The sequence below is a fragment of the Pseudopodoces humilis genome, chromosome 14 (assembly GCF_049639895.1).
Source record: "Pseudopodoces humilis isolate 2021_Gansu_Grassland_sample_001 chromosome 14, ASM4963989v1, whole genome shotgun sequence".
In the NCBI taxonomy this organism is placed as follows: Eukaryota; Metazoa; Chordata; class Aves; order Passeriformes; family Paridae; genus Pseudopodoces; species Pseudopodoces humilis.
Window position 1 is genome coordinate 4,817,129 of NC_142213.1, and position 14,110 is coordinate 4,831,238.

General features: G+C 39.2%; 1 protein-coding gene across 1 annotated transcript in view; it reads right to left on the reverse strand.

The window, feature by feature from the left end:
- CDYL2 (chromodomain Y like 2) overlaps nucleotides 1-14,110 on the reverse strand; it is a 59,563-nt gene that overhangs the window by 17,118 nt on the left and 28,335 nt on the right. Inside the window, exons 2-3 of the mRNA XM_005528188.3 lie at nucleotides 9,820-10,414; nucleotides 1,792-2,009 (exon numbers count right to left, since the gene is read on the reverse strand). Coding sequence (XP_005528245.1) covers nucleotides 1,792-2,009; nucleotides 9,820-10,414 — 813 coding nt within the window. The remainder of the gene's footprint in view (nucleotides 1-1,791; nucleotides 2,010-9,819; nucleotides 10,415-14,110) is intronic.

Sequence of the window (14,110 nt, forward strand, 5' to 3'; positions counted from 1 at the left end):
GGGATAAAAGGCATCAAAACTGAAAATGCTCTGAATCTCCCTAAAACACTTTGTCTCACCTATGGCTATGGGTGACAAACTGCAGGGACAAGTCATTCAACACATTCCTCCTTTCAGTTCCTGGGGTTTTTACTGTAATTGCCAGCAAGAATGTGAAATTGCCAGTCCTGGAGGTGCTGGATTTTGTGGTGTGAATGATCATGGGCAGCAGCCTGGACTGAGGCCAAAGAAGCCGTTTCATGTTTACAGCCATGAGTCTTCCAAGGGCAAGAGCCTGTGATTGCTCTTGGCCTGGATGAGGTTTAAACAGACAATCTCCACGTGGAGAACTCAATACCTGATTAATTCCTGACCATCCTGGTCAGTAAAGTGGTTTTCTAAAATGTATTTCCTGGTTTTCAAGGGAGCTTCATAAAGGTTCTAGAAATAGTCCTACGCTGGTGATGCAGGGAGAGGACTATTACATGCTTATCATTTATTCTTCCACAGAGGTCGGTTCCTGGCATATTGAAAACTTCCAAAGGATGAAATGGATTGGTTTGGCAGATCCAAAGAGCCTGAATTAATCCCCTGGTCAGAGCATCTGAACACTGCTGATGCGGAACAGCACAGCCAGCAATGTAAAGGTATATCTGTTCTGAATGAACAAAACAAGTCCATGACTTCATATTTTTTCAGGCCCTTGAGCTCCTTCATTTAAATTACCTGCAGTGTCAATTAGTGCTAATTAAGACAGAGATGGAATGATGGATTTGATGCAATCTAATGCATTTTAAGGAATTAGTGTTAAAAGCAAGTGTTTGGTGTTTGATGGCAATTACCAAGATAGGCCTTCTAAATATTAGATAGTTTAAAAACTAGGAGTGATAATGTTTTCTATCATCAGTTTTAGCCATTTAGTATCACTCAGTGTATTACTGCCCATGTGTACATGTGCATTTGAGAAGGGCACTAATCATACCTGCCCATTGTAAGCAATTAACTTCAAAGTTATAAATTTTCTTATTGAACAGAATGATTCCTCAAAGCTAAAATCTTTGTACAATCTCGCCAGGACATCCATCCTGATGCAAGCACTTACAGACATCCCTTTTCTTCTGACAGGGGAGTGGCAGAACAGGGCATTGCAGCCACAGGGAATGGAAGGAAAAGCTCCTCAGCCCTTCCAGTGATCCATGTGTGCACTGGGGCAGTACAAGCTGCATGTCTGAGTCTGCCCCTGTGTGTATAGTGTTTGGAACAAGGGAATTAATTTCTGTCTTTGATATGTTGTATGACTTTATGCAATTCAGCTGAGGATAGAGCCCCTAATTGGTTAAGATTTCATAAATAAGGACTCATACAATGATTCAGAGAAAAAGTAATTAGGGATCAAGATAGAATTTAGAATGGTTGTCTCAGGATATAGACTGAAATTCTCTGTATACAACTGGAGCACTATTTAAATTAGTAAAAGGAAAGAGACCAGATTTCTCCTAAGGATAGTAAATATCAGTAACTTCAATGTGTGAAAAGCTGCTTCACACAATTCCATGCTGGAAATACTGATTCTACCATTCCTTTTGTTATTATTTTTTTTTTTAGACATGTGAATTAAAATTTAATTTCCATTGCATTCTTTTGGATAGGAAGCCCAAGCGTGAAAAAGTTAGATAAGTCTGCACTCCAGATTTCTTTTCTAAGTTCATCAATTAGGAAAAAAAATACATAAAATCAAATTCAAGTGCAATATTTGCAAGATAAGCCACACATTAGGATGGCTTTCTTTGGCTTTTAGGGATAAACACTTACCTCTGGGGTCAGTGCATTGTTCTCTGAAGTCTGACTTGACAGCAAAATATGTGTGAAACCATCTTCTTTCCGGACTACAATATCCCTGAAGCGGCAGTTACTTTCATTTTGTCTCACGCTGTATCTCAGTCTCTTATCGAAGACATAGTCTTTCTCTCCATCAAGTTTCCTTTTCACAGTGCTGTGTAGATTCAAGCTTCCATTGGCCAGAGAAGAACCTTGCAGATGGAAAAAATCAAAGCATAATTACCTCTATACCATCAAAGAAACGGAGTGATACTTTCTATTAGCTTCAACAAAAATAAATAAATAAGGAAAAATAAATAAAAAAATGTGCCTGGCTAGTCAAATGTGGCCTCAAGCCATTGTTCTTATTCTGTACTCCAATGTGCAGAACTTTTTGTTCTCTGATCAGACAACCTCTAGACACAAGGAACTGATGCCATTTTGGAGAGTATCCAGGAGCAGGGAAAAAAAAGAGAAGAAAGATACAATTCCTCCTTAAAAACAAGTAAGAGCAATAGTAAGTCAGTCTTAAAAACCAGTTTATTCGTACATTGTGTATGAGCTGCAAACCATTCCTGTGCTGATGTCTACAGTGTTTCTGTAACAGGCAATAGAGGATGACTGGCAACAGTGCTGAGCGGGGGTGTTGAAGGAGCTTTACAAGGTTTGCATGCAATAATCTTTTTCTAATTGCAGATGTTTCACACTATTGCCATTAAAAATAAAGCAGAGACAGGTTGTTGAGGGACAGAGATTAAAGTCACTGGTTTTTGTTTATATAGATACCAGCCCACAATGCACCATTTTTAAGAAAGGCCAAGAGAGAGCTGAATGAAAACACCTTTGTTTGTTCTGTTCTTTACTCCTGCCAAAGCTGACCTGTTCCAACTCCTGGTTTCAAATAGCCAGGAATATTTAAAGGGCAGACGACATGAGTATTAGAATACAGATTTAAATTTTATAGTTTAAGTGACCACCATCCAATTAAAAATGCTCTGCTAGAATAGAATTGAACAGTGAACTCATGAGAGATGACTAAACCAAAATCACTTAGCCTCATTTTGGATTAGCTATGTTTCAGCCTGATGCTTATGTAGGTAACTGATCTGTCTGACACCTCAGAGTTGGCAGTGGCCTGTGGAATTGTTCACAGTGTGTGAAATGCTGTATGTGCACTGCAGTTAGGAGATGGGATGTGAAAACACAGCCAGTGCTCAGCGGTGTGTGGCTGGGTCTCATGTGGTGCGTACGTGTGCGTACTCACACATCTACACTCGGGGATCCACCTTCGTCCAGGAGCCTGCTCAGTCAATCAGGAAACTCTTTTTTGTTGTTGAATTAAGAGATACCATCTAAAGCACTGCCTGGGTTATACTGAATAGAGGATTTACCTGGTGCAATGCAAACATGGCCAAACTCCATTAAATCATCAGTTTAAAAAAACAATCATTTGAAACCAGAATTTGGAAATTTGTTTTCTTGACAAAAAGTGTCTACAAGTGTAGAAATAACCATGTTTGAACTTTACTATTACCATGCTTGAACTTTAAATGCTATGAATAATTTCCTATGACACGTTTCTTCTTTTTCCTAAGGATTTTTTTGGACGTGTATTCTTACTAACAGAAATCAACTTGTGAGATTACTAATAGAACACCAATGTCATTGGGAATAATGTACTGAAACTAATTAACTCTTTGACTGAATCAGGCTATTAAATATTGCATTTTTATCTATTCAATGCTTAACCAGCAATAAGCTACTGAATTGTGGTGACTTCAAACTTCCAAAAAAGTGTAAAGAACTTACAAAATCATAGGTACAAATGCCCATTGAATGGAAGATGTGTCAGACTAACTGTACTGATTATCTACCTACTGTGGAAGATTATGCTACATCTATTTTAAATACAGATGGCAAGAGAAGAGTAGAAGATTAATTCACACAAATAATCCAGCTCAACAAAAAGCTTCACAATAATTTTTTTGGTTTGTTTTATTCTTCCTTATGTATTCAGTTTGTAAATGAATATATGATGTAAGAAACCATAGATCTTATCACACTATTTTAACTATCTGGATGCCAGATGAAAGAAATTTAACCAGAGAAAAGATCTAAATTAAATATGAGAGAAATGTAAATGAGAAAGTGCCATTTTCAAAAGTAGATCATTAACAGAACAATATATAGTGAGTAGCTTGTGGTTTCCGTGTCTCCAGTGCGTCCCTGTAATCTTGTTTAATCCGATAAACTGGAGAAAATGATCAGCACACTCTAAAGACAACAGTGATGTGGAACCAGGCCAATTTAGCACGTCTGCTGTGTGCAGCTCCTGAAGCCTGCCCTGGAGCCACTGGAGCCATTGGGATTGTCCCTGTATGAGGGTCAATAGTCAGCACCTGCTCAGGGCACACAAGAGGAGCAACACCTGAGTATGTCATGGTGAAAAATGACTGTGACAGGCAAGAAGAGACATTCAGAGTCTCAAAGCAATTTATACTGCACATGAAACAAATTAAGGATGCCTCAAATTAACTAAGGAAGCTTTAGATACATCTAAGTATGGTTTTCTGGCTTAACAGTGAGTATTTGATGCTTAGTCTAAGTACAAAAAGGAAACAGACTGGGAGAAAATACTCTTTCCTTTAGTGGGAATTTAATCTAATTATTAATTTGTGTTTAATCAGCAGTAGAACTTGTGGAATACTAAGCCAACATTTATATTTATAAGAATATATAAATTCAATTTTTTTTTTTAAGGGAACCTAAGATGTTCCCATACCACTGCTGCATGCAGTAATCCTTCTCCAAGAACAGCAATAAAAGATGGCAGTAAAGGATGCTATTTAAGGAGAAAATGCAAGCTCGGTTGCATTCTGCTGTTCTTTCCCATAGTATCATCCCTAAGTGTTGTATAGAAATATGGAAAGGCTCATCCCTCCTGTTTTCCTTCAGTGTTTGCTTGTGGACCTTTTCATGGATTTTTCTAATCCCCTTCTGAGGCTGTTGATGCTGTCTGTCTCCACAGCTTCCTGTGGTATGACTCTGAGAAGTTGGGTAGCCACTACACAGAGAAAAAAATTTCTTTCATCTGTGCTTTTATCTGATGTTCCACCAGTTTCTGTGAGTGGTCCCTAGTTCTGCTGTCAAGGGATTTCAAGAGCAACAGTTCTGCATTTAGTATATCTGAGACCTTGATGATTTTGTAAACTTTGATCATGCTGCCCCTCAGCCACCCCTCTCCTAAACTGAAGCCTCTTTTATTCCTGTAAGCCTCTTCATTTTAGCTGCCCATTCCTGCATCTTTTACAGTACTCCACCACTGCTGAAAGGTCTGAGACTGGGGCTCCATTCTACTAGGCATTGCAGAAAACACATTGGAAATTTATATTCCAAAAAGCTGAGGCAGACAAAGAGTGGGAGAGGAAAGTGAGCAAGACCGCACTGACCCTCAGTGCTTTGGGGGACTTGGAACTCCACATCGCCTTCCAGCAGGGGTGCTTCTGCCCACTGGTAGAGGACACCTCAAGCTCCTGCCATTTACAGATACATCTTTCCTGAGTGCTCCATCAGAGCCAGTTTAATGGTGCAGTGGCTGTGCCACCACCCTCCACAGCAACCCCAGTGCTGGTACGAGCAGCCACACCATGGATTGGCCTGGTGATCTGCTCTGGCTGAAAACTCACCCTGCAAAACTGGTTAATTTTCAAACAATGCAGTTCACCTTGTAGCCTCAAAAGCACTAAAACTGGTGCAGAGGGAGGGATGGGAGTAACAATCAGGGTGTCATGGGAAGGAGAGCTGGACTGCTGCTTTTATTAGCAGTATGCATTTATGCTGAATGGAAAGGATGATGGAGCTGAGGCTTTCATTTTTCCAGGTGAAATAAGCCATGCTCCCTCACTCTCCCAGGTAAAGCAGCTTTGCATTCCTCAGTCTTCCCAATAGCCTTTAACTGCCTCTTTTCTGTCTTTTTTGTGGGTAATGGTTAATACTGTACATACTTAAAAGCTGTGTTCTGTTGATAATTTACTAATAATTTCAGACTTCTCCAGCTAAGGGAGCATCTGTAAGATATCTAAAAGCAATGAGTTTTTATCCAAACTGAGAGAGCAAGCATGTTTACTAGTCTTTTACTGCCAGTGTTCTTTCAGAATAAATATAAGAGAATAAGCTAAAAAACCAAGAGGAAGCAGTGACTAAGTCACAGAGCGTATTTAAATCAAGGGCACCATGAGACTACAAAGATTTTTGTAATGGAGAAAAACAGTGGTTAGTGATACATGACAGGCAGAAATTCTTCAGCAGATGGTACAGAAAAAGAGCGATGTAGAAAAAGGAAAGAGAAAATTAAAAGGGAATGTTTTTTGATGCTGTCAAAAAACTTGACAAAACAATCGCTCTCAATTACAATATCTGGAGAGAAATAGAAATGTGGTAACAGAAGACAACAAATATAATCAGAAAGACCAGTATTGTTAGCTCCTGGGAGCATCAATGGATGTTCTTCACAGAGTTTTTCAATATTTTCCAATTTTCCAAACCCTGAAATAACTGTCAGTAAAGATGATTCTGCTCTCCTTATGGTAGGACATAAAAAAGGTAGAAGACAGTTTTTGGTATTAAAGATCTGTCCCAACTTCTACAAGGTCCCAGGACTCCACTGGGGTGCACTGAACATTTTGTGTTGTATGTAGCCCCAGCCAGGTTTTCAAATTGTAGTCAAATTTGACTTTTCCAAATCTAGGCTTCATCTCAAGACAAACCTAAAATTTCTGTACATATTTTCTGTGCAGTCTTACACTTAGCTGTGAAATGAATCTGACATTCATTTGGGCTCCATACAGGCAATCTCAAAGCTGAAACAAATGTCTGCTTCCTTGGATTCTGAACAGGGCTGCCCAGGAGCCACAGCTTCTGGGAGCCAAACCAGGTCCTCCAGGCTCCCTCTTTGTTCCACATCTAATGCCTGGGAGCCCTGCGAGCGCTGATGGAGCACGCCAGGCTTTCAACTTCCAGAGTGAGTGGCAGACTGCCTGAAACCTCTGGCATAGCTGGCTGCCTCCAAGCTAAACGTGGGAGTCCTGCCAAGCAGACTACCACACTGCTCCTGCTCCCCAGGGACACAGCCTTAGGACCTTGGCTCAGATTTGGAGAAAGTTTTGAAACCCAGAATGTTTGGAACAAAATTTCTGTCATCCAACAAATTGGGCATTTTTCTCTGAAACTTTCTTCATTTGCAATTTGTAAAATTTCAGCCTGGTTTTATTGTGGCATCAATCCCAATTCAAGTGGGTTTCTGTGATAATAATGGGGCACAGGGCAGAATCACACTGGCATCCTCTGTGTGAGTGTGAATACTGAGGGAGTTTAGGAAATTGGTGGACTTGGTGAAGAGTAGCGCAAGTTTCTTCCACTTGACATTTCAGACCCCTCTATCAGGAAATGTGGCCTCTCTCAAGCTTGCAGGGCAATATTAAGAAAAAACCTAGTGATTTGATTTTGACCCTTCTTCACCAGTTTCTGTCTGCTCTTACTCAGGCAGTCTCATCCCTCCTCTTTGTAGTTTTCTCCATGCTGCATGTGCTAGGTATCACACAGCAGGACTCGAGGGATTTCTGACCTTGGCAGTGCTGCTGAGTATGGGCTTTTCAGAAAGGAACCAGGCAGAGATTTAAAGACCTCTTACTTTTGCCTACAGAATGCAAGGGGAGCAAAATATATAACACAAGTCATGGATTTGGAGAATGCAAAATCTGTCATAAAGAACTGTTTGAAAGAAGCTGCAGAGATCAGCTCTTGGGCCAGGAGAGAACACCTGGCTGCTCAGGCAAAGCAGCTTTCCATTGAATGAGAGTTCTCTGACAGGGATTATTCAATCAGGGTGCTGGAGGCCATTCCTTAGCTCTAGGTTCAAAGGAAAGGCTCATTTGGCCTTACAGTTCTTTGTGACCCTTTAGTTCTTCATTAAACAAAAGATTTTAAAATATGGGAATTAATGAATTTTGAAGATACATTTTTTATCGGAACTTCCACAAGAATAACATAAAAAAAAAAAAGATTAGAAAAACTTCATTAGAAACAGTAAAAAAACCACCAAAACTTTATATACATCTGTGATTAGATATGCAAATTTCCTTAAAGAATCAGGTAACATTTTAAGCATTCTTACATGAGCTCAAACTCCCCAAAATACAAAAACCAAAATACACTTTTAAGTGCTTTAACTTCAAATTTCATTGACATCATCAGGAGTACTTATGCATTTAAATCTGACCATGCATTTTGCTGGTTTGGGAGTTTTTAATAGCATATTTGATGCCTGGTTTGAAAGATCCCAGTAGGTATCACATATAGCCAGTAAGACTGGGCAAGGTCAGTTCTCCTTCCCAAATCAAGGAACATTTGCTAGGCTGCCAGTAGGGTGGAAAATGGAAAGCAGGGTGATATAATTTATGTTGACTTCTGAAAAGTTTTTGGCAGGGCAATTCACCAGAAGCTGTTAAGGAAATGAGTACTATCATGAGCTATAGAAAATAGCTAATAAAAATAAATAATTGGAACAAATGGTTACTTTTCATCATGTCAAGTTGGCTGGTCCCAAGGTCCCAAGGACCTGCAGAAGAATTAGTTTATTTAATGTATGTATTAATGAACTGGGAAGAGAAATATGAGAGGAAAATTTGAAGGCAATACAAAATAAGTAGAGTGAAAACTAGGAAAGATTTTGAAGAGCTTCACTGAATCAAAAGAAAAAGGGGAACTGGCAACAACAGTAAAGCAGATTAAATGCATAGTGAAAGGGATCATACATAAAGCTGTGTTCTAAATTAAATGTAACAAGGAAGGAAAAAAACCCCAAGAGCAACTGTGGATCACTCAATGAAAACCTTTATGCAGTGTGTAAGAGCAGAAAGAATAATTCTCCAAAGGTTCTATCATCACCATATCAGTAAGCAGTAGGAAATAATTTGGAACAGCTCCTGCTGTTTTTAAAAGGTATTAAAACCACCCCCCAGACCAATGGCACATGAGGATACTCAAAACTCTGAGGAATCAGTAAAGCCTTCCAGGTGGTAGGAAGGCTGAAAAGGCTGGGGCTGCCAACTGACTGACAGGGCATCTTCCACTTCATCCCTTCTGAGGGACAAGAGACTATTCAATGATAGTCAACTCCCCCCAAACAAAATCCCAAATCCCAAAACCTGATCAAATGAAATCTGCATCCTATTGTTAACCCCTGGAAATTACAGTCACAAAAGACCATTGAGGCTGTAAATTGGGTAAGATTGAAAACAAACAAACCAAAAAGACTGGACATATATAGATAATGAGAAGCTATTTAATTTCCATTAAGATGAACAGTTTTTATAGAGAATATAAACCTTATTCTTTGAGAACTAAGCCAGTCAGTAACTATGAGGATTAGAGAGAAATTTCTCCTGTATCTTCTTGTTCACTTCAAGACTGTACCTTCCTCTAAAGTCTGTCTTAAGATTTTTGATGTGTCCAGTCACTGTCAGAGACAAGGACCTGAGTGTTCCTGACTATGACAAGCATTAACACTGAGAACTTGAATCTTATTCAGCCACACTTACCAGGACACTTTAGCAAGAGTGGTATTAATTCTAAAATAATTCTGGTTTCTCTAGACCACTGGGCTTAAGCACACCTAACTGAACAGTGATTTGTTATGTGGAGATACACAAACCCAGAGTTGCAGCACTGTACATATCTCAGTTGTCATTCCTACTCCATGCCCTGTCCTCACTTCCCGTAGGGATTTACACTGCAAAGGCACGTGACAGAGCCCACATTGCTTCGTGTCACTCCCTGGGAAAAGGAAAGAGAGAAGCCAACTGATAAAAAAAATGTATAATATGTAGGGAAAGTGTGGAACTTGTTTGTGTGTTTCTCACCGTATCACTTGTGTGACAACAATTTTTCCACGAGTGGGCCCTACTTGCAGTTGCTGCAATTAACACCCCCCTCCCGCACAGAGGAGTTGTTTAAATCACATACCAATTCCATTCACAACAGGGGAATTGTTACTGACTTCCAACACGCTGGGCAAGTTTTGTTCTCCTTCGTGATCGTTTAAATCCATGTTTTGCTGCTGTGAGCCATTCCCAAAATGTCTAGAGTCTTTCTCATGGCTGCCATCTCCATTCTGCAGACCATTATGTGGCTTTTTCAGTGGCATGATCTGTAAACCGCTGGGAGTAGTTCGGTAAGTCACAGTTTTAGCAGCCCTGTCATTTGCAGATCCTGGCTTTGCTGCATATCCTCGTTTCTGTTTTTGATGAGACGGATTAATTCTCTTCCTTTTGTGTGTCGATCCTTTAGACTTCCCAGATTCAGAAGGTCTATGTGGAATTTTCTCAACAGACGACCCTCGGCTTTCCCGCAATAATTTTGGCGCGCTGGCCTGTTTCCCGTGCCTGGGTCGCTTTTCCCTGGTAACGTGCAGTCTGTTGAACTCATCAATAAATTCCTCACAATGGAGTAGATGATGTTCAGGTTCCCAGGTGTCTTCATTGCTCCCGTAGCCTTTCCACCTGATGAGATATTCCCACTTGCCCTTCTTGTTCTTCCTTTTGTCTACAATCCTCTCTACCTAAAAGGAAAAACAAAAATTGTATCATAAAGAATTCCCACGAACAGATGTGGCACTACAGGAGTGAAATGCAGAACCCCAGTGGTATTTTGACAGCAAGGCCACTGCCCCTTCTGAAAACATTAAAAGAAACATAAACATATCCTCAAATCTGATCTGGCCATTTGCAGTAGCTCCAATGTGAAGAAACAAGTCTGAGATCATTAAACAAAGCACAATTTCTTTGAAAATCTGGTTACAAAATGAGACTATTACTGTTACATTCCTCAGCTACCTCGTGTTTCAAAGAGCCAAATAAAGCTTTTTTTTGCTGCTGTTATTTACTGATCATTCTCCTGAATCCACACAGGTATTATTTCCCTATAAGCTTCCTCAGTCGTCTTTGTGTCTTGAAACTACTTTGAACAGAGAACTGATGACAACAAATCGAAGTGTTTCACAGCAAAGATCTTATTTGCAGTAGTGTACATCCACTTTGCTGCTTCCAACTTATAAAAATTTGTATTTTTAGGAATGCAATATTTGCATAAAGACACAAATTTTTTGAATGCATGAATTAAAAAATAAAATAGCAAACAAAGGGCATTAAGGCAGGATTCTCACATGGAAGGAATGAAATTTATCAGCCTGTTCTGGACAATGTCATTGTAAGCAACATTTCTACACCAAGGCCTAATGGACTGTATTGGGACTGCTCCCTGAATGTGAATTAAAAGCATCATGATGCTGTGGAAACTGGATGCTGGTCAAGCCTCAAGTAGAGGGAGAATGCAGAGGAAAATCCAAACACACCTGTGGCAGCAAGCTGGGGTTAAACTGCACCTAGTGAAATTCAGATCAAGTCATTAGGAAAAATGTTGTAATGGCAGTAGGAATTGGGTGTTAGAATAATAGTAACATGGGGTAGGTAGGGAGGATTTTTAGAAAAAAGTTTTTGTTACATATGTTTGCCATGAAAAGCCAGTGCTGGAAGATCAGTTATGATAAGCAAACCTTCAAAGACTCTCCCAGGTTTTATTTTTCCATTCTTCAATTTTTAAATTTTGTTTTTAATATGTGGTTTATGAAGGATAAAGATGCCACTAATGAAAAAAAATCATTATCATTAACCCAAAGCAGTATTGTTAATTTAGAAGAATAAATAAGTGGATAGATCATGTAACAGCTTTCACTGCTCTTCAAAGAAAAATCATCTCATGTGAAGAACAACAGTGGAATCTGTATGGAGAATTTAACCTTGAAGAAGGGCAATTGCAGCAGTGTAAGTAATTGTTCATTTTAGGTCCCTTGTTAGAGCAAACCAGTGGATTAATTCTGTCTGTTCACTGGCTGGCACTGTACATTCATAGAAATCTTGGTGGGTTCCCCAAAGGAGTCTAAATGTAATTAGCAACTAAACATTATACTTCTATCTCAGTTCATTTACATAGGAACTGTGCTAATATATCTCTCTGAGTCATAGTGGACACCTTCCTCCATGTCCGGGGCTCCCACTGCAGCATCCCAAACAGCTCCTTCCTGTGCTCTGGCTTACCAAATATCTACACAGAACCATCTCAGAAGCAAAGCAAGGCATCCTTTTACTCTGAATTTAGCACAGTCCCCTTCAGGATTGCTCAGAGAGGGAAAACAATTAACTGAAGCTCAGCCTGGACAAGTTTGAGATCATTTGTCTGAAAAGAGGGAAAAGGCTTCACAAAATAAATTAACTGGCATTTTTTATTTTCTTTTTGGTCCTTATGTGGGATGTCTGGCTTTCAATTGTCAAACTAATAGTAGACTTATTATGATCTTGTTGACTTTATAGACAGCAGCTGTCCAAATTATCCTTAGCTTTAAAATACCTTCATCCTCCTATCAGGGACTAGCAGAAAAACTGTACATTGAACTGTGGAACTCTGTGTGGGCTGCCTGTGGATTTGTTACCTTAATTACTGCAGCTTGCTGTACCAAGGAGCAAAACACATACATGTATGTCCTGGGGAAAAAATTAAATTGCTGCTAAACTCGGTAGACCACAGCTATCAGTACTGGAGAGTCTGGGTTACTGCTTTTCTGTCTGTGCCAGATAAACAACACATGCATTGCCCTCCCTTTTAATTCAGGACTTTGGACTTGGAAAACAAGCTCTGTGTCAAGCTGGTGCTACTTGGGAGTTCCTTGACTTTGTTTTGAGGGATTGCACCAGCTTTGTTCCCCAACTTGCTCACTGAAGGAAGAACCTCAGAAAGGATGGACAAATACCTCACCTTTTTCGGGACAGCACACAAAAATCACCTCCCCACCCTCACCTTTTTTCACTCATACACATCTTTAATTACACAGATTTCTTATTTGCACATTGTTGCTCTATGTTTTATGGTTTGAAGAGGTTTTGTGCAGGGTATTTTTCGATATGGAACACACTCAAGTATTTTGGTGATGAGGCATCCTGCATTTCAATTAGGAGAATGAAATGAGAAAATATGAGTTCCTGGGAAATAAAATAATGGCAATGGAGAATATGATAACCAGTTAAACACATCATGAAGGGAGAATAAAAGTATTTATGAAATTGGGTCAAATTTAATAAATAGTTTCTGAAAAAAGCTTCAGAAAGCAATTATGTTTGGGAAGACTAACCATTTCATTAGAGCATTTTCAGAACAAAACTATCAATGTTCAAATTTAACTAACTAAAAAAAAGACTAAAAAACTGATGACAAAATGTTTTGTTTCTGGTCAACCCTCTTTTCAGTTTATTGTTTTGTTGGGGAGATAAGGTAAAAAAAAAGTGGTTTAATTCAAAATTAGTTTGTTTTCCTTGATTTTTTTAGTTCAGCCATAATACCCACTGGCTTGACTAATGATGCATAAAAAGTCTGAGTAGATATTTTCCTGTCCTCATTACTGCCTCATTGTTCACTGAATGCATCTGAGGGTAACATTGAATATACTTGACCTCTCAACATGGTCCTTTTCCATCACAGGGTTTTAAGTTCTTCAGTAATATTTATCCCCTTTAGAGTGCCACTGGGAAGTGCTTCAGTGGAGGCATAAATATCAGGGTTTTAGCCACACCTGCTACTGTCTGTCTCATTTTCCTTCTATCCACAGTCCACAGTAACAACAAACATCACTACTTTGTTTTTTTTAATGATGTGTATTTGTTTTAACACGTACTATGCAGAATAATAATCTTTCTGTATTTACTTAAGGTTGCACAAATCATATCAGTCTTCTTAATGAGAAATAATTCTGTGACAGCTAGTGATTAATAGAAATAATACTTTAAATCCTCCCCTAGAATAAGCAATTCACGTCTCTGAGAATATGCAGAAAATATCTAGGGCTTCAGTGCCTGATTTTCCATTTCCCCCTCCGTTTTGTCTTTAATCAGAGCTGAGTAACATATTCCTGAAAGTGACCCTGGTAGTTGTCAAATCCATAATTTCACTATATTCACTTTGGTAAACTAAGGAGTTGATTTTAATAAAAGTGCAATAAGTACAAACAAATTTTGTAGAGGTATCACAGTTAAAGATTGCTAGAAATGTCATGTACCATCACTTCCCTGGATTCTCTCTCTCCTTGCCCCTGCTGGCTAATTCTGGATGAACTGAGGTTCTGATATATTACCATGTAAATACTTTTCAAGAGAACAAATAGAATAAGAACATGGCATCTGTGCAAATGCATTTGCAACACACTTTTTAA